This window comes from Coenobita brevimanus, chromosome 54, assembly GCF_032717465.1.
Source record: "Coenobita brevimanus isolate Jiangsu-jjx chromosome 54, ASM3271746v2, whole genome shotgun sequence".
Taxonomy (NCBI): Eukaryota; Metazoa; Arthropoda; class Malacostraca; order Decapoda; family Coenobitidae; genus Coenobita; species Coenobita brevimanus.
In genome coordinates this window covers 2956417-2976795 of record NC_137007.1, presented here as the reverse complement: position 1 = coordinate 2976795, position 20379 = coordinate 2956417, and the positions used below count along the sequence as shown (strand labels likewise).

At 40.8% G+C, this 20379-nt stretch overlaps 1 protein-coding gene across 1 annotated transcript in view; it reads right to left on the bottom strand.

Moving 5' to 3' along the window:
- Positions 1 to 268: 268 nt before the first annotated feature.
- The window catches only part of Tbc1d15-17 (TBC1 domain family member 15/17), a 49051-nt gene continuing 28940 nt past the window's right edge, over positions 269 to 20379 (bottom strand). The window contains exons 14-15 of the mRNA XM_080273374.1: positions 2540 to 2557; positions 269 to 632 (exon numbers count right to left, since the gene is read on the bottom strand). Of these exons, the coding sequence (XP_080129500.1) occupies positions 395 to 632; positions 2540 to 2557 (256 nt within the window). The 3' untranslated portion in view covers positions 269 to 394. The remainder of the gene's footprint in view (positions 633 to 2539; positions 2558 to 20379) is intronic.

Sequence of the window (20379 nt, the reverse complement as noted above, 5' to 3'; positions counted from 1 at the left end):
CTTTCTACCAAATCCATATCCACACTACAGTGCTCCTTCACTTCCTCATTTGTCAGTCTGTCTCTCCATGTAGTGGTAGGTGGGGCACCCATCATCCACCCACTTAGTGTAGCAGTACTTTATTTTAGGGTAGCTCTAAACTGAGTGGCCAAATGATTTCCTGTAAGCCAGGAAATCATTTACAACACTGAGTGGTAACCTTATAACCAACCAACACATGTTCCCTGCATGAGAGCAAATGGGTTGCCAGAGGGTTAGTGCCCCTCCCTGGAAAACAACTGAAAATACTGTACGAACAAGAGGCCTCAGTTACTGAAGTAACGTGCACAATTTGTAATTCATTACTACATATAATTCAGCTGTCAAAATATGACCATATATACACCAACTGGGGCTATACAAACTGGTGACTCAAGGCTGTCTCAAATTTTTTCTCCTCATCCGTCTCTAGGTGGCGGGGTGGATGGAGTCGCTGTCCCTCCTCCTTCTGCCGCTCAGGAACCGCCTCAAGGTCTGCATCTGCCATGTCTTCCCCGCTAAGGTGCCGCACTGCTGAGCCAATCATACTGCTGACCACCCCAACCAGTCCCAGGCCCTCAGCCAGACTCACATTAAAGCCATCATCACTGCAACTGCTGTCTGCCCTCTCAGGCAAGTCATTTTCCTGCATTCAACAAGAAAGTTCATCAGTACACTATTACTGGTTAATGATGGCTATATTTAACTCCTTCAGCTCAAAAAATTTTTCACTACAATTTACTAAATTGACTGGAAATGTCATGAATAAACCAACATGGATGCTACCTGGATTTAGTAGGTTAACCACTAATTCTAGGGATGATTTTGTTCGCTTCTTCCTCTTATTTCCCAACATTTTTATTCAGTATACGAGAATACTATGGGAATGAAGAGGTTAGTAAGAGTTATATCTAATCTGAGAATTATATCTAATCCATTCAGTTTGAATTATTTCTCACTGATAAAATAAAATCACCTGGAGATACCAAGAATGAACAGTACATTACTGTATACTGTACTCTCACTTCCCTGCTACCTGGGTCTCTAAAAATTTCATTAGGTCAATCTGGCTTGCACAAAATATTATTACAACTGGATTTTTTTTCAACAGAGGGAAAGGAAAATATGTGTACACACAATTTAAATCATCTATGCCTAACTCTGTTATCCACTACACCACCTGGTAGTGCCACCTCTCTTTACCCAGTTCCTCATCCTACCATCATTGTTCACCCTGCTGCAAAGTGTTGTACAGTACTTACTTATTCTCTTGGCCTAATTGTAATGTACATGTCATGACATCACCCATGAAATGGATGCGCACTGTTCTTAGCTTTTGGCAGAAGTTGGAAATTTGAGAAAGACTAACAAAGAGCAAGAACAAGAATAAACTGATGAAAGCGTTTGGTGTGGGCACATCAATGCCCCAAGACGTCAAAGCTCAGTGATGAACAAGTAAAAAATATTTCATGATGAGTGATATAATGGGGTGTATAAAAGCCCGCATTGCCTAGAGGCAAACAGGGGATCCTCTCTTTGGCTCAGTGGTAACGTGCGTGCGTATGAAGCACGGGGGACCTGAGATCAAGTATCTTTACACTTTCCCATCTCTATGTCCTGAAACAGCTGACAAATTATTTGAAAATGATCGTCAGTCACTGCTCATTTAATTGTATGTCTACTGTTATTATCAGCTGTGGAACAGCTTGTCAGAGAACAGAGTTCAGTGTGCTTCAGAGGATGGCCCAAGTACAGTGTGAATCATGTAGTTTTGTTTGTTTTCTAATTTTGATTCCGTTAGGTTTTAAATTTTTGTCATCCATTCTCTCCTCCATTCTCTGCTGCCAGAGTCACTTGTGATCTGCTGTGTCTTTCTTACACTGTTCCAGTAGAGGGGTGCAGTGTTTACAATAAACAATAAACAATTCTGAATTTTAAAAAAGTACAATGTAGTTTAATGAACATGATGTTTACGGGGCTCAGTGGATTAAGTATTACTGTACTTCTAATATAAAAATATATGGCATCATAACATACAGCTAGATGCAGTAAATCGTTTCCCACAATCACAATTATATTTCCCTGAAAGACCATTACATTTATGTATTTAAATTCTACCTATACTGTATTTTCTATGAAGTATGCAAGTGATTTCAGGCTCATTTTCAAATATTAATCATTTGATATAAACTATATCTATTTGCAATCAGTCATTTACTAAAATGCAGTGCTCGATACGAAATACACTTACACTAATATGGTCAGAGGTGGTAATGTTAGTTTATCCTAAACTCACACAGATTCAGATTCCATTTATTTTGTGATACCATACCCTGTCTTTGAGAAACTCATTCTGTTTTTACCAGTGCTGACTCATCTATGTTTTTCCTCTTTCTCTGACCAATTCTTCCAGCTTCAGGTCTGTTTTATCCTCCTCTTCTCTGTGTATGTGAGTTTGTTGCAAAGTACCCAAACTTCCTGGTGTGTCCTCTTTTTTTTTTTTCCCAGCAACTGAAGACACATGTCCTTTTCATTTGCACTGCCTGCTGCTGGCTTTGGGCTTTCTGATATTTATGCCTGTCCTACTTTGAGGTTTATCTCCTACTCACTCGTGGTAATGCTAACTGGTGATTCTACACTGAGCTGTTGTTGTTGTTGTTGCATAACTCTGGTCTGCCTGGCTAAGCAGACTCATTGACAGTAGGAAAGCAACTGCCCCCATGGTATCATCTCATAGATTCCTTACATCACTGATGTACCTGTATTTTATCATGGCATGTGATAGCGTTAGAAGGAATGAATTGAAGCGGTTTGGCCATGTGGAGAGCATGGAGGGTGAGAGACTAATGCGGAGAGCGTATGTGAGTGAGTTGAATGGGAGGGAGAGGGAGGGGGATGCCAAGGATGAGATGGAGGAATGGAATGGAAAGGTATGTGAGAGGGAGGTGTGAGTTGGGATCAGGGCAGTGAAATGGCAGGGGACAGGGTGACGTGGAGGCAATTTGTTTGCGGCCACCCCGTATGGAATTATGGCGTCTGGCAATACATAGCTAGATGTACCATGCAATACTCCATTATGTTGTGTGGGCCTATTTGACAACTGGGGCATATGTCATATGTGATTCTGTCCAGTCCAAATCTAAGCTGGTGACTAAGGAGGGCTGGATGATGTCCTGATATTAGCCTAGTCAGGTGAATTTGCTCAGCTTCATTTAAGGATATTAAGGATATCTCTGGTGAATGTGGGGAATGGGGCTAGTACAGTAGTTTTAAATGTGAAGTGAGTATTTAGGTGTTACGTCATTACTAGTGTTGTAATGTCTGGAAGTGGGATGTTGTCAAAATAAGGGTCTGGTAGTGATTGTGTGGTGACTGTTATATGTGTCTAGTTGTGTTGTGTAGCTCTGTCATGTAATAATAAGAGTGGTGTGTGTTGGTATAGGCTATTTCATAGATTTGTTTGCCTCTCATATCAAGCTATTCTCTAACAGGAAGGACTTTGGTTTCAAATGGTGTGAACTGTGGAGTGGTTTTGGTGCAACCAGTGATTATGTGTAGGGATTGTTCTGTGTGGCTTGCAAGGAGTTGTAGTGGGTGTTAGATAGGATGGGGGCTCATGTTGGCGAGGCACAGGACATCACTGATCTGTTTGTGCAGGAGGGAGTGTGTCTCTCTCTCTCCAAAATCTGTTCTAAGTACCCTGAGTGTGTTGAATCTGGGGGTGTGATGTCTCTTAATGTCTTGTATGTGGTTCTTTGAAGGTGAATCCACTGTCTTAAGTCACTCCATGGATCCTAGTGGTGGGTATGTGTGGCACAGTTAAGTGTTATGCGTGATGTCAGGGGAGTACCTGTGCATGTACGTGCTGCTGGTGAAGAGTCTGGTGGTGGATTTGGCAGAAGCAGTCGTCATACTGTTGACCTCAACCCATGCCCGAAGCGTATTGAGGTAGTCTTGTTGCAGTGTGCTGGTTATGTCTTCGATGTGGTGTGCGACTGCTATGGTAATATCATCTGCATATGATGCAATGTTTGTGGGCAGCTGGGGTGTAAGAATGTCATGCATGTAGAGGTTGAAAAGTGTGATTGAAAGGACAGAGCCCTGTGGAACTGCATTGGGAGAGTTTTGTGTTTGTGAAGACTTGCCTTGCAGCATATCATGTGCTTGTATACCAGATAAGTAGTTGACAAGCCAACATATGTTGTTCTCCCTGTATGTGTTGTAGCTTTTGGTGATTAGTTTGAATCAGGGGTTGGCATTAAGACTTTGCCAGTGTCTGTTGTCATATGAAGTTTATCTTGTTTGGGTCATGCAGAACTGATGCCATCAGATGTGAGTTGCAAAAGGTTGGTTAGCAATGTGTTCGTGGGCTTTAGTGCTCTTAAGCCGTGTTGTGAGGGAGCAAGGGGGACATGGGGTGTGACTGTTAAGAATAAGGAGTTTGGTTATCTTGGGTGGTGTTCAGTGTAGTGTTACAGATCTGTACAAAGACGGGTGTGTTGGGTCCTTGTTTGGGTTAAGTACTATAAGTTGACAGTAATTCCTTGTTTCCAGACATCAGGAATGCCATCATGTTAGTATAAAAGGTTGATGTTTGTGTGGTTCTGGATGCCATATGGTGTTGTGTTTCAGGTGCTGGTTTCTGATGTATTCTGGTCCTATGCTTGTAGAGTTTTTGTTTTCTTGATAATGTTACATCTGTTCTGAAGAGAAGGAGGTTGTGTAATGGTTAAGTAGAAAAGACAAAATGGTTCCCTGTAACCCAGGAACTATTTACTCTGTTATGTGGTAACTTCTGGTGGTCCAGTGGATTAGGTACATTTACTGGATCTTGGCCATCAGGTTTTAAGTCCGAGGGATGGTTGGGGTTTATTACTTACATTATGCTGTTCAGGAATGAGCAACTGGTCAATATCAGCTGAAATGTCAGGACTGAGTAACCTAGCTGCAGGCCCGTATAGTCATGAAAAGGGAGAATAAAGAAGTGTATGATGAATAAATGGATAATTTTATCATCCTTGTCTCTCCGTGCTTTCTACTTTCTTGTACTACAGTACTGTATTATTCCCCCTGCATTTCAGGAAGTTTACCTCAAGTTCCATGCACTGTAATCCCATCTTATAGGCCATGTAGTTGCCAATGCCTAAGTTTTACACTGAGAATAACTAACTTTCTCAATGTGATTACCTTCTATGTTGTCATAACTTTTCCATGGGTTAGTTTCTGACTTCTCAACTAATATTTCAAGTCCTCAATGTTGGCCAGTTCCTGAGATTTCATATTCTTAATTTATTTAGCTATATTGTACTCTTTTATATATGACATTTTCATTTGCATCCTTCTGGTTTTCCATGATACGTTTTAGTGTCTGTTTCCAGCTAACCCTTTATCTTCCTTGATCTCTTTCTTTATCTAGTCTCCTGAGGCAACTCTCAGATATTCAGTGAGCCATGAAAACCCATGATGCACCTCCATGCAATCAACCCCGTTCAGTCTGCACGTGGAATGACTGTGGTTTGAGGATCTGAAGGCACAGTCTCACTGTAATATTGCTAATCATCATCATTATCACCATCCTGACTACTTTTTTCCCATCTACAGATTGGAGTGAAGTAGGATCCAAAAAAACAAAGAGACAAGGCACAAAAGAACATGCCCAGTGAAATGATCTACACACTCAGTTAACATATCATTCAGCCCATTCAACCCCCAGTAGGTCCATTTCACAGACTTAATCATCTTCACATTTTTTTAAGGGGGGGGGAGGATTTTTCTTTTTAGATGGGCTTCACATTAACTTTCAGATAAAGTCTATCTATCTATCTATTGCCAGACGCCTCAATCCCATTTGGGGTGGCCACAAACAAATCGCCTCCAAGTCGCCCTGTCCCCCGCCATTTCACTGCCCTGCTCCCAACTCACATCCCCCTCTCTCATATACCTCTCCACCCCATCCCTCCATCACATCCTCGGCCTCCCCCTCCCTCTTCCCCCCTCCACCTCACTCACATACACTCTCTTCGTCAGTCTTTCACCCTCCATCCTCTCCACATGGCCAAACCACCTCAGTGTGTTCCTCATAACGCTTCCTATCACATCCACATCCACACCCACACCACAACGCTCCTTTATATCCTCATTCGTCAGCCTGTCTCTCCACGTGACTCCACAGGCTCCTCTTAAATAACTCATTTCCACTGCTCTCACTCTTGACTTGTGTCCTTCCAACAATGTCCAAGCTTCACTTCTGTACGTTAGAGTTGGTATCACAATACTGTCATGTAGTAACTTTTTCACTTCCATGCTCACTTCCCTGTTTCTTATCACTGCTTTCAAAGAACCAGCAACCTTTCTTCCCTGCTGTACCCTATCAAGCACTTCACCCTCCAAACCTCCATCCTTACTCATCAGATAAAGTCAGTCTGTTGAATACAGTGTAATGAAAGGGATGCGAAACTCTTACCATGTGCTTCTCCTTAAATAATTCCTTTAGTCAACTCAGCCCTATCAGTTCCTCATCAAACTTCCATTCCTTGCTTTCTTTCACATTAACATATTCTTCCACCTTCTTCTTGGCCTACCATGTGACTTCCCATCTTCAAAATCTATCACATATACCCTCTTCACCATCCTATCTACATCCATTCTCTCCAGATGACCAAATTATCTAAGCTGTCTCTTAAAAAACATCACCAAAACTTCCCTACTCTATCTTTCATGACTCTCATTACTGGTATTTCCTTTCCTATCCACTCTACACACTCCAAACACGATCTTTAACAATTCCATTTTTACTGCTCTCATTTTTTCAGACTCATGTTATACCAAAGTCTCACACCTTTACATTGATATAAACACTAACACATCTTCCTGCAATACTCTTGCAGTCTCCACATCTAGACCTCAGTTTTGTTTCAGTCTTCATAACACCAATCACTTTCCTTCTCTGTGCCACTCCACCTTCCACTTTCCATGCACATTTCTCTCTCTATTACTGCAACAAATACATGCTTCCTCTTAACCTCCACACCCTGGATGATGTTCCAGAATGCAATGTCAGCACACCCCAGATGATGATCTTGACTAAAATATTTTCCTGACATAGTCTGAATGCCTACAAACAATCTTTGTGATCCAGTGTTACTAATGAGCATCCTGCCTCACGCAGGAAGTATAGGTGATACTTCTCATGTTTACTCTGTGCCATATTGCCTAGTACTCTATTATGGAGAGTTGTCTGCAGGGGGAATAGACAGAACTTATAAAATGGAGTAGTCAAAGCTAATTATGGGGTGGTCTGAGAAGAACTCTTTAGGTGGCCAGGCATATTTCAGGGGTGGCCATTGCCACCCCAACCACCACTTTGGCTAGGCCACTGATTGTTCATCTGCCTCTCATTCATCACCATGCAACCTCTTCATCTTTCAACTTCTTGTTGCTCCACCTAAGCCCCACACTTGCATTTCTCTGTTTCTTTGATATTATTATTTCATAATGTCAGATGAGTATATTGGTGAGAATATACTCTGGATTAACATAAGAGCACTGTATTGCTGCACAGGGGAAATAATGCATAAAGGAATTTAATCTTCAACTACGGTTCCATTATCAGTTGTGCCTATTAGTACTTTTTCCAAACAAAATGAGGGCCAGACACTGTAGTGCCACTAGTGAGTCTAAGTGCTGTACTTTTTTGTTTCATTTGTAAAGGCTTCACCATACTTATATGCAACAACCTTGGTCACCTAATGGCGGCTCTCCACACTGCTTAACCCTGGGGGCCTCCCTGTTCAGTCCCTTATCCCTGAGGTCACACTCTATGACCTAGCCCCAAGACTTTTTTGGTCTGTCCCTTGCAACCCTACCTGTGATGTTCACACTTCTCACATTCTGCACCCAGCTAACACCTTCCATCCTCTCAACATGCCTAAACCACCTCACTCTTCCCCTCCTCATCACTATTACATTCTAGTCCCATCCTTCCCAGACTCTTCAACTGCATCCTAACCACTCCCCCAGGCCTTCCATTCAGGGATACACTACTCATTTGCCTAATCATTTTCATTTCGGTACACTTGAGCCTTCAGATATTCACTTACTTTACTGCCCAGTTCTCACTACCATACAAACACATGTTGCATACAAGGATCCCTTACCATGGAGGGAGAGCCTTCTCAGTGTCGGGAGAGGCAGCAGCTCCCTGAACTTCCTCCTACCACTCTTTACCCTAGCCACAAACTAGCTCCTTCCCGATCTCCAGCACATAAAAAGTCCCCAATAACTTCATGTAGTAATATTACCTCTGATTTTCTCAACTGCATACTTCTGTTCTTGCCCACTCATGGCTGTAGGAGAGTTTTGTGACTAATATAAGGCTTTTCTTACATCTTCATTATTTTATCACTGTGTAAGGTTAAAAATTATTTTTGGAAAAGATTACTATTTTCAATTTTCTCAAGGTGGATAGGTGTCACCCAACTCCTAGCCTGGTGTGTGGGTGTTAAGAATGCCCTATACTGAGGCTGGTCATTGTATGGCAGCTCAAGTTTTCTATGGACTAAAAGTTTAACCAAGTGCCAAAACCATATAATTAATTCCTACTAATTGCTGGCAATTGCTGAGAAAGAAATCTCAGATTTTTAATACTATTATGAGATGTAACAGTCCGAGTCTCACTGTGAACTCTGTTACTGATAATACTTTCCAGTTTCATCCCCTCTCCAACTCACTGCCTGATCCCATTCTTATCAAGCTATTAGAGCTCTTTCTGCAGATTCTTAAGAGCTTTTTTGGATTCCAGATATCTTTTACAGTTCCACAGGTATTGCTTTTTTATGAGCACTGGTTACATGATGGGCTAATACACACCCAGGAGCATCTAAAGAATGGTTGTGCATTTAAAGCTTTGATGCCCCAGGGTGTCTAAAGAACAGGAAAGAGATAATTTGCCATTGATTTTCCCTCCAGAGAGTCATGGTACCCAGCCACCTAGTACTCCTACAGAAGAATCATATGTGAAGATTAATTTTACTGTAAGCATTAACACCCTCCCAGTCACTGCATTCACATAAAACATCCTTACCAGGGAAATACATTAGGGTGGTGGGAAGCTGACATGAATACATTCACAGGAGTTTAAGACCATGTGAACAAACATGTGGAAATAACTTGTGACACAGTGGAGTGAGTCTGCATACCACAGATGCTACACACAGAATCTGGTCAGTTTGGCTCTTGCAAAACCTGTCTAGATGCAGTCACACATATTTCGTGATAGTTTCTACTTAACCCTTCATACACTGTGAAGTTTCAGCACCTCTCTCCTTGACAATGGTTATGTTGAGATGGTATCCTTACTAACCACAATGTTTGTGTGTGGCAGTTAGTGGTAGATGAGCTAATTTCATTAGATGCTGTCACCACCCAATACTGTATACTCCACACCAGTCAACTAGGCTACTCTACAGATTCACATTATAGCAGTTTCCTATATTTAGTGATGGCAATTTTATTCCATATGATAAACAAGTGCTCTATGTCACACAGTATGTTCATATTTATTCATTAATTTCACACTGACCTTTCATTAGTCTCAGACAGTGGGTGAGTGTGGCTCTATGGACAAGTTGGCTGGCATGGAGTACAAATGAAGATGTTGTTACAAAATAAAACAGTAGTGTGTCTAGAATGGAGTTATTTGGAGTGAAAAAGGACATTAACTACACTAAAACTCAGGGGAAAAAACTGAAAATAAAAATGTTAGTAATTTTAATGCTATGTAAAACAATACAATGAACCTGTGGATTCTTTGTAGCATGCAAGAACATCAAGCATGATGATTTAGTTGTGGTCAGCATACCAAGCTAGCATCATAACACAAGTTGGATCTTTAATGTTAGTTTACTTCTGATAATTTGCTTGTAAATTTTAATTTTTTATAACACATAAGCTTTATTTCTGAAAAATTAGTTAAAAGAACAGCAGCAGGCAACTGGAAATGCAATGTACGAAATCAGTACATCAACAACATATTTTATTCACTAATGCTTGGAAAATGCAAGTAACATACTCAAGGAAGAAAACTGTTCAAAATATTAACTCTCTCAGGCACTATGACACAACAGCCCACATCCTACAGTACAGTATATTACCTAGTTCCTGCTGACAAATAACACAACAGAAGTGTTATACTGTATTTCAAACATTTTCTTTTTCTTTCTTTTTTTTTTACTCATTTCAAAATTTGCTCCATGGTACGGCTTACTGTTATTTCAAAAGAAATTAATGATTTCCTGACAGTGCTACAAATTTGGATGGACATATGAGATATCCCTCAGTTCTCTTCATATGCAGGGCGGAAAACTGTGATATTTCCCTTACTTCTCCATCAATTACTCAAAAGTACTAGGCTTATAACACTTCAAAACTCAAACAAGAATGCCTGTAAAATTCTCTACATTTTGATGAAATAACATATATCTTTACTGGGATACATGTTAGTGAATTATGAGCTGAAAACCTGTATAATAAGATATCTTGTCTCCATAACTTAAAAATTATATTTTCTAATGTTTGCTTTTTGTTCTGTTTAACTTAACAGATCAATGCTTTATGATAATGTCTGTGTGATTTTTGGATGAAAACAACAAAGCTTCAGCCACAACGATGGGTAAAAAAAAAAAAAAAGTCTGATGGGTAAAATGGCATGTGTAAATTTCGGAAGGACATAAGGATATGTGCTCCGAGCAAGAATGGAGTTCATCCATCCATCCATCATCCAACCCTACACTGCCCCACGAAGAGCGTAGGAGCCCAGGGGCTAGGCAGTTGGTCTCGGCATTTAAGATGAGAGTGACCAGCCTCAATCATCCCTGAGTGGCATTACATGAGCAATCAACCCCAACCACCCTTTGGAAAAAAATCTTCATCGGATCAATCTGACTGGAGCACAATAATTACCCACTAAACCACCAGATGCCCAAATTTAGTTATATGGTTACCACCCAGCATTACATGCTAAATATAAAAACCGAGAAAAATACAATTAAAGGTTTCCATACATCAAACTCTCGTGGAAACACTGACATAGAAAGTTCATTATGCTTTTGCTGGAAAAGGTAAGGTTTCTTTACTCTCACTGTAATTATCAGGAAATGCTATAAAAGAAAGATAACAAATAAATAAAACTTTCCAGCATTTCCATCTTTGAATGACCAAAATGACAGTAGTTTTCAGTGAATCAATATCAAGTTTGTATTGAAATGAAGCTTGATGCCTCGGTTTTGAACAGGCAAAAAAAGAATTCAAATTTTAAATATAATTGCACTGTGCCCTGAGTTACTGAAATTCAATCGCCAGTGAGTAACTAAATAGTCAGATGTGACAGACTTTAAAATCATTGTGGAAAGAAAATAAATATAGAAGTAAGTTTCATGTTTGTACTTTTCAAAACCATTATGGTGCATTTCATCAGAATCCAGAAGTTTCAGCACAGAGAACCATATTCATGAGGGTGTCTGAGATGGTAAGGATTATTATTATTGTTATTATTACTAAGAATATTAAGTTGGGAAAGGCCCCAGGAATTGATGAAGTGTGTGGTGAAATGCTTAGGTATGGGGGTGATATTGTTGTGGATTGGATATGGAAGTTGTGTAGATTGGCTTGGGAAGAGGGAAGGGTTCCAGAGGACTGGAAATCAGGTATAATTGTTCCTTTATACAAAGGAAAAGGAGAGAGAGAAGTATGTGGTAACCATAGGGGTATTTGCCTACTTAGTGCGACTGGTAAAATATATGGCAGAATACTCATTGATAGGGTTAGGCATATGACAGAGGAGCTAGTTGGAGAAGAACAAGGGGGATTTAGGAAGGGAAAAGGGTGTGTAGATCAGATATTTGTTCTAAGATGTTCAGTGGAGAAGTATCTAGAGAAGGGAAGGAAAGTGTATGCTGCCTTCATGGACTTGGAGAAAGCTTATGACAGAATAGATAGGCAAGGTATGTGGAAGGTATTAAGAATATACGAAGTGGAGGGGAAATTGTTGAGTGCTGTGAAGAGTATGTACGAGGGAGCTAGGGTTACGGTGCGAGTGGATGGTGAGCTGAGTGAGTTCTTTGATCTCAATGTGGGACTGAAACAGAGTTGTGTGATGTCTCCATGGCTGTTTAATATATACATGGATGGGGTTGTAAAGGAGGTGCAGGGTAGGGCAGTGGATGTGGGGGTGGCACTAATGAATGAGGGTGAGATTTGGAAGCTTCCGGTGTTGCTGTTTGCTGATGATACAGTACTGTTGAGTGAAGATGAATGGGAGTTGCAAGGTTTGGTGAATGAATTTGGGACAGTGTGTAGGAGGAGGAATCTGAAAGTTAATGTAAACAAAAGTAAAGTTATGGTGTTTGAGAGGAATGAAGTCACAGAGTGTGCAGTGAGGTTGGATGGTGAGGATATGAAGAATGTGAGTGCATTCAAGTACTTGGGTAGTGTGATGAGTAAAGATGGAACTTTGGGGGATGAAGTGCGTGAAAGGGTACAGCAGGGAAGGAAGGTTGTTAGTACACTGAAAGCAGTGATGAGAAATAGGGAGGTGAATATGGAAGTTAAGAAGTCACTGCATGATAGTATTGTGATCCCTACCCTGACGTATGGAAGCGAGGCATGGACCTTGCAAGAGGGGAACAAGTCAAGAGTGAGAGCAGTGGAAATGAGTTACTTGAGAGGAGCATGTGGAGTGACGTGGAGGGACAGGTTGACGAATGAAGAAGTGAAGGAACGCTCTGGGGTGGATGTGGATGTGGTTGAGAAGATTAGGAGAAATACACTGTGGTGGTTTGGACATGTGAAGAGAATGGAGAATGAAAGACTGACTAAGAGGGTGTATGTAGGTGAGGTGGAGGGATGGAGTTGAGAGGTATATGAGGGAGGGGGGGGTGAGTTGGGGGGAGGGTAGTCAAATGGTGGGTGACAGAGCGACTTGGAGGCGTTTTGTCTGTGGCCACCCTTTGCGGGATTAGGGCGTTGGGCTATAGATAGTTAGATAATTTTTTTTTTTGTTTCAAGTATTTCTGTAAGAATACTAAAAATATACATCTGTAACTGTAATGGGTCAAAATAATGTGGATTGATTATCAGTAAAGACATAACTGAACCATCTGCATCAATAAACTATCAAGTTATAGAAGTGTTCAGTAAGGAAAACTAAAGTCACATTCTTCTCACTAGTGAATGTTGGTGCTTTCAGTCTTTCCCCACTTGTAAGATGGCTTTAGAACTGGTGATTTTATACAGACAATCTTGCTTGTACCCTAGGAAAGTTAGATATCATACCTTTATCAACAGTCATGGGGGTTGGGGGTGGGGGGAAGGGGGGGATCTGGTCAAACTCAGAACCTCCCTCCCCAAGCAAAAACCTAGCTGAACTTTGCAGGACTTTTGACTCTACTTCCACTGCCTTAATGGGCTTCTATCCAATGCTCCCACACAGATAAATGGCCAAAATAGTGATAACTATTAAAAATACAAAATGGCAGAAAACTCCACTCTTGCTCTGAGAACCTCAGTTGTAGAGCTGTGTGTTAAGAGGGTTAACATTCATGAAACACATCAAAACTATATAATAATTCATGACAGAAAACAAATTATAATATAACATGAAGAAAGTGCTGTATCATATTGTATTGTACTGTATCATATTGTATTGTACTGAAATCTATACAGTACTATATTGACCATCAGATTCCTGCTTGACTGATATAATGAGACAGAGATATACTAAGGCTAACTTTACAAAATAACACATCTGTAAATTCTAACATATTCTGATGTGTAAACATAGTATGCTAACACTATACAGGAAATAAAAGTATCACTAAAATGTAAAAGATAATACAGTAATACTAATAATAATAAAAAAATAATAATAACTATCCCTTGTTCTAAATGACTACCACATATAAGGTAACCCTCTGACTACAAGGATGTAATTTTTATCCTATCAGCGCTACCTACAGATGCCTTTATTCAGATTGGGAGAGATTTTCAAATAGGAGTCAGATATAACCTCCATTAATGCCTTCACGCTCCTAAAGATTGCTCCCAAGTTTAAAAGAATCATCTGGGGGTTGAAAGAATAAACCGATAAAAGACATCCTTTGACTAAAGGGGAAAAACAAATAAATAAATAAAAATAAAAAGGTATCACTGTACACAAGTTATCACCGTGGAGACGATGCCAGCATGTGTTCAAATACAGAATAATATGCACCCATTTCTATAGTATTATTACTTCATATACTGCACACAATTTCTTTCAATAATCCATAAAATCTTAATGATGCTATGAACTGCATAAAAATATGGGCAACAGTCTATCTACAGTAAGGCATATATCTATATATAATATTTATCAACACTGCTACAAGCATGTTCATCCTTATACATCAATTTACACCAGTATTCACACAGCTTAAGATCAGTCATACTGTACAAATCAGTTTAAATCCACTGCTGTGATTTTGTGCTTCACAGCTGCTGCTGGGTTAGACTAGTGTACTACTCTGTAACATACAGAAAGGTAATTTGGTTGCACAGGGCTATTTGCACCAAAGTCCTCCTTCCACAGGCAACACCTTCGTCCCTCTAACAATGAAGGGAATGGAATGAAACAGCAAAGAGGAAGCGCTCTCTCTGCTCCAGACTTGAGAATAGAGAATAATCTGCATCACAACCAAAACACTAGAACTATACAAGATAAAAGATTAAGACTACCTGATTATTAATATCCCATATGACGAATTTCAAGTTAAAAGTTTCATATTATGACCATCATAACTGAAGCCATCTTTCCAATCCATTATTCTTTCATAAAATTTTTCAGAAACCTTATATCTGATATTATTACAAGAAACAAACACAGAAACTGAATACAGCGAATTGTACCAAGTAAGCGATTAATTAATGCGTAACATATAACCTTGCACAGCCAAACACTAAGGCGTTTTTTTTTTTTTTTTTAATCCGACTCTGGGCAAAGGCATCACAGCCTGCTCCCAAGGCCCAGTAGTCCTCCTACATACCATACACCTCCACATATCACCACTTCAGCGCTAACACCCACCGTCCATACTGAATACATGTTAGGGCTGTCTCATACAGGACTGGCGTATTGGTATTAGCGGGGGTATTTTTACGACCTGTCGGCGGGTCTTCTAGTAGATAAGTAAAGTCTGCTTTTACTAAATTCAAATCCTTAAACTGTTCCCTGCCCCAGCGGGGATTTGAACCTGGGTCCGGTGGGACTGCAGGCCACCTCTCTACCAACTGAGCTACCACCTCCGTCTTAGATGGCTTCTCGAATGAATGCATAAATGAGTGGATTTAATGGAATCAAATTTTCACTTCTTAAGAGCCACCACGAGAAGATTTTCTTCAGTTTACGAGACCCCTTTGACTGCTGGGGTTAGAAGCAATTTCTTTTAATTCTTCCAGTATGATTATTTTCCCTTAATTATTTAATTCAGCTTAACCCATAGATGCCAGAATATTTATACCTCAGTCGTCCTCTCAGCATGAGCAATTTTCCCAAAACTGATTGCTTTCAAACCTTAATATCTTGGAAAGTATAGTGGTTAGGGAAACAAATTGAAGACCATATTACAGTACTCACCAACCCTTCTTCTTGCAAATAAAAGCATTCCCAGGTCTGCAGGAGGTCGTGCTGATGAATAAGGATGAGTACTGTAGATGATTACCTTTCGGAGCAAGAAGCAGGATGCATTCTTGTGTGCACGAGGCCTACCCCAATATCCGGCAGGGTTGTGTACCAGTGGAAGTATTCGGTCAGCGAGTATGTCGGATATCGAAGCAACTTCCCCCATAAGATACCGAAGAAAAGCCAGAGATGCATTCCAGGCTCAAACCCAAACTCTCATATACCTTACCCAGTCAACAGAGACTGACACAGAAACACCATAAGGCATGTTATTATCCTCATACACAATGCTACTGCTAGAAAATGAGACATCAAACATCACATGCACGAAGGTATTCAGGCCAACAGACGCAGCAAGAGTGGGAGAGTGGATGAGTGGGCCAGGCAGGCGGGGGTCAGGGAGGGAGGCAGGTGGGGGTGGGGGAGGGTAGAAAGGTGAGGAGGGAGACAAGCTGGGGTGGGGGAGGGTTGGGGGACAGGGAGGGAGACATGCAGGCATGGAGGGTTGGGGGACTGGGAGGGACACAAGACACCCAAACTGACCTACTACCCCCACCTCTCTCTCTCTCTCTCAAACATACATACATACATACACACACACACACACACACACACACACACACACACACACACACACACACACACACACACACACACTCGGGAGACAATCGGGGGTGAGGGAGGGCAGGGGGACGAACAAGGAGACACGCCTGACAGCGCTGAGCTTGGTGGGGGATGGAGGAATGACGGTGGAGGAGAGGATGGAGGGAGGACAGGGAGAGCTGTGTGCACCACCACATCTTGTTCAGACACGCTCATTTCAAACCTAGAGAAGGGTAGAGTGTTTGGACTAGCAAATTGATGGCCGTATGGATTGTGAAAATGTTCCAACATTTCTTCTTTTTGGTCTAACAAAACGTTGGTTAGTGATGCACCAGATATCAGGGTTTGCCTGTACAAGATAAACTAGGAACATTGGTGTCCAGGGCACATCCTATGGCACTATCACTCAGCTCTTTCGTAGTATCCTTGGAACGAGGCTTGACAGGGATGGATGGGGCAAGGGGTCCGCGTGAGAGGGGAATGGAATCGGACGAGAAGTCTCAGAAAACATTGTTCAACACCTGGCTAAGTCACAGAGATGACTGAGGTACCCTTGCATGAGGTGGCAAGAGTCACTCCCTACCCTTTGGCGACGAAATCAAGTGGTGGCCACTTCAAACTAAGACGTGAAAACAAGTGCGGTACCGATCGACACCTGGCACTGCCGCTCCACAATTTCTCAACAGTTCCGACTGACATCCGGCAGCTACTGTAGGGGTCAAAGCCAATTCACACTTATACATTCTGAATGCCTTCACTGCTGTAGAGTAGCTATGGAAGACATCCCAAAACACTGGACCTTACAGATAAAGGAGCTAACTCCTCATTTCCCTTGGTGTGTTCATTAATTAATGAACTGCATAGAGTAAATACAACTTAATAAGATATTGTGACCAGACCCCTGAATGTTCATTGTGGCTCTAAGATACACATGATTATTTGCAGTAATCTATAGCACACACAGTGGTTACTATGACACACAAACCAATACAGATTCTTCCACAGCTCAGGCAAAGTATTTTATAATTTGCAAAAAATATCCAACTTTCAAACACATTATACCAGCCACTATATATAAAACAGGCTTTTGCATGAGCTAAAAAAAAAAAAAAAAAAAAAAATCTCTCTGAAGGGATGTACAAAGGGAACCTTGGCAGGATCAGATTTTGCTATCTTTACAACTTCCACTCAGCACGGAGATGCATCTCAACTCGGTAACAGGTTTGAACAGGAGGTGCAAAAATAACTCATAACAGTGCCTGATAAATTTCATAAAACCTCCACCAGAAACATGCTATGCTCCAGAGCTTTCCAGCTTTGTATGTGCATCACATCTGATGCCTCTGTCTTGGGCATGATAATGTATTGATACTAATGACATTCAGGTATCACCACTAGGGAAAGACGGCAGAGGATATCTCTATGTGAAGGGCTATTTGGGGGAGAGTCAAGAGTTCATTCATCAAACAGCAGAAGATCTAAGGAAACCTAAGGTTGCAGTTATGTAATAGGTGTTTGGTAGTAGTGATGCAGGTACGTGCTGCAGTCTCAGGAAGATGGCAGACTACATGCCAGAACCTCGCTATATGAGAATGATGTCTGAACTCTAGAACCATAACGCACGCACGCACGCACGCACGCACACACACACACACGTTATTTCACAGTGTCAAATAATATTAATTAGAGGTCAAAATATACAGCATTCAGTGCAAAAAACAGAAGCATGGCTTACACTCCCTGCGTAAGGATTTAGAAGAGTTTACAGTTATAACTAAAGTGCCAGATCTACATGACCTAGGTAGCACAATGCACCATAACTTCACACAATATAATCTAATAAAGCACCAAAGTAAAAGAAAAAGGCAGTTCAGAGGAAAAGATTTCCTCAGCAAAAAACACAAGTAAGGCGGGTGAATTGCAGCACAAACTACACAGCAAGTAAACTGAAGTACAGGATTATAAATTGAAATGCCATCCATCATCCAACCCGCTATTACCCCATCAGTAGCCTAGGGGCCTGGGGCAAGGCAACACAGTCCATACATTTAAGGTGAGAGTGACCAGCTGCTCACCCATACAATGCTTTACATGGACAATAAACCCCAACCAATCCCTAGAATTAGACCCTCTAACAAACCATATTTGGTTGGAGTGCCCCAATTACTATAAATGGTGACACTACAACACGATATGGATATGTTCACTCATCCTGGGGCCCAGCTATCTAACAAAAGACTCATCACTCCAGCAAAGTACATGCTTCACATCCATGTTAGAGTGAAGATCACAAAATGTTGCACAATGACTTCTTCACTACAATGGTCACCTCCCTACTCCTTATCAGTGCCATCTTTGTACTTGCACCCTTCCTTCTCTGCTCTACCATCTAAACTCCAGTCCTTGCTCACTACACCTAAATATTTGAAGGTATTTACATTCTCCGCTGCCTGGCTATTCATTCTCATCGCGCACTCCACGCACTTATTCTCCTAAAAAAACAGAACTCGACTTTTTGTCATATTTATTTACAATTTCTGTCTCATGCACATGCTACCAAAGTCATTCACCATGCCTTGCAACTCCAACTCATCTTTGCATAACATAACATTATCAACTAAATACAAGCAATTTCCATAACCTACCCTCTCTTGCCTGAGAGAGTCCAACATACATTGTCCTACCTTTTATTTCTTTTATTATAATAATAATAAAAATAATGATCCATCCATCCATCATAGTAAAACAAAATCATGTGACATGTTAACCTTTGTCTGTCTGCCTAAGCAGATCCACCAACCATAGGTAAACAAATGTTTCTGTGGGGTTGTTACATGTACAGTACAGTACAGTACAGTACATACACAGTGTAGAGATCCGGTGCCCCACTGTAGTAGACAGTGCCTCACCAGGGTCAGACAAGGGTCCTTCCCATTACTGCACCATGGGCAGTTAAAAACACTAACCTACAGTGGAAACAGGCTAAGCACTGAAATCAGGCCACTGAAAGCTGACTGGCCACATAAGTGGCAATCCCTCCAGCTTTCCACCCCCTGTAATACACTGTACAGTAGTTTGTTTGCTGTAATTGCAGTACTGCAGACCTTAAGCTCCTTTCTTATCCTGTGGCCACATCAGGGTCCACTGATGCATTTCTCTCTCTCTCTCTTTTTTTTTTTTTTTTACAGTGCAGCCAATAATGACATAGTATTTTGTAAGACTCAAGGGAACCCACATAATTAATGGAACCAATTCTTCTCACTAAGGTGGAAAAAAACTACTGAACAAAAATTTGATCCACAAATGTTACAGTATGTACAGTTCCATTCAACCACGATAAACAAGAGTAGCAATTACAATTAAAATACAGTGGCCTGTACAATAGGTAATAAATATTTCTTAACTGTTAAAAATATAATCTCTAATGCATTATGTTCCTACAAAATACACGTACTACAAACATACTACACTTCCACACCTCAGTATCATGATATATACCATAGTATGCCAACATTATGTACAAGGAAAGCACTGGAAAGAAGTAAGTACATGCACAGAGGTATACAATCTGTAGTTCCACATAATAAATGAATGCATAAAAATGAATACAGCATGGAATATTCTTTAAGGATAATGACAATAATAAAGGATAGGTGTTTGAGAAGAACGGCGCATAAAACACAACCACCTTCCAACCTATATAGAGCTATGTGATGTATGGCAATGAGGATGGAGGAATGAGTAACTACTTCCCTGTGCCACAGCCATGGAATACAACAGATAATGAAAGACAGGCATCCTAATCCACGCATCACGAAAAGGCCAGTAAACAACTTAACACCCTAAATTTCAACAGCTAGTGAACAACCCGACCAGTTTAAAAAACAAAACTGAATATCAAAGGCAACATAAAATCAGCATGTGAATCCTATTATAAGAAATCTGAAAACATCAGAAATACGTCAAAAACACCCAACACTCTCCTACAACTGCATCATCATCCATACTGAAATAAATAACAGCATTATCTATTGATTTAGACTTGT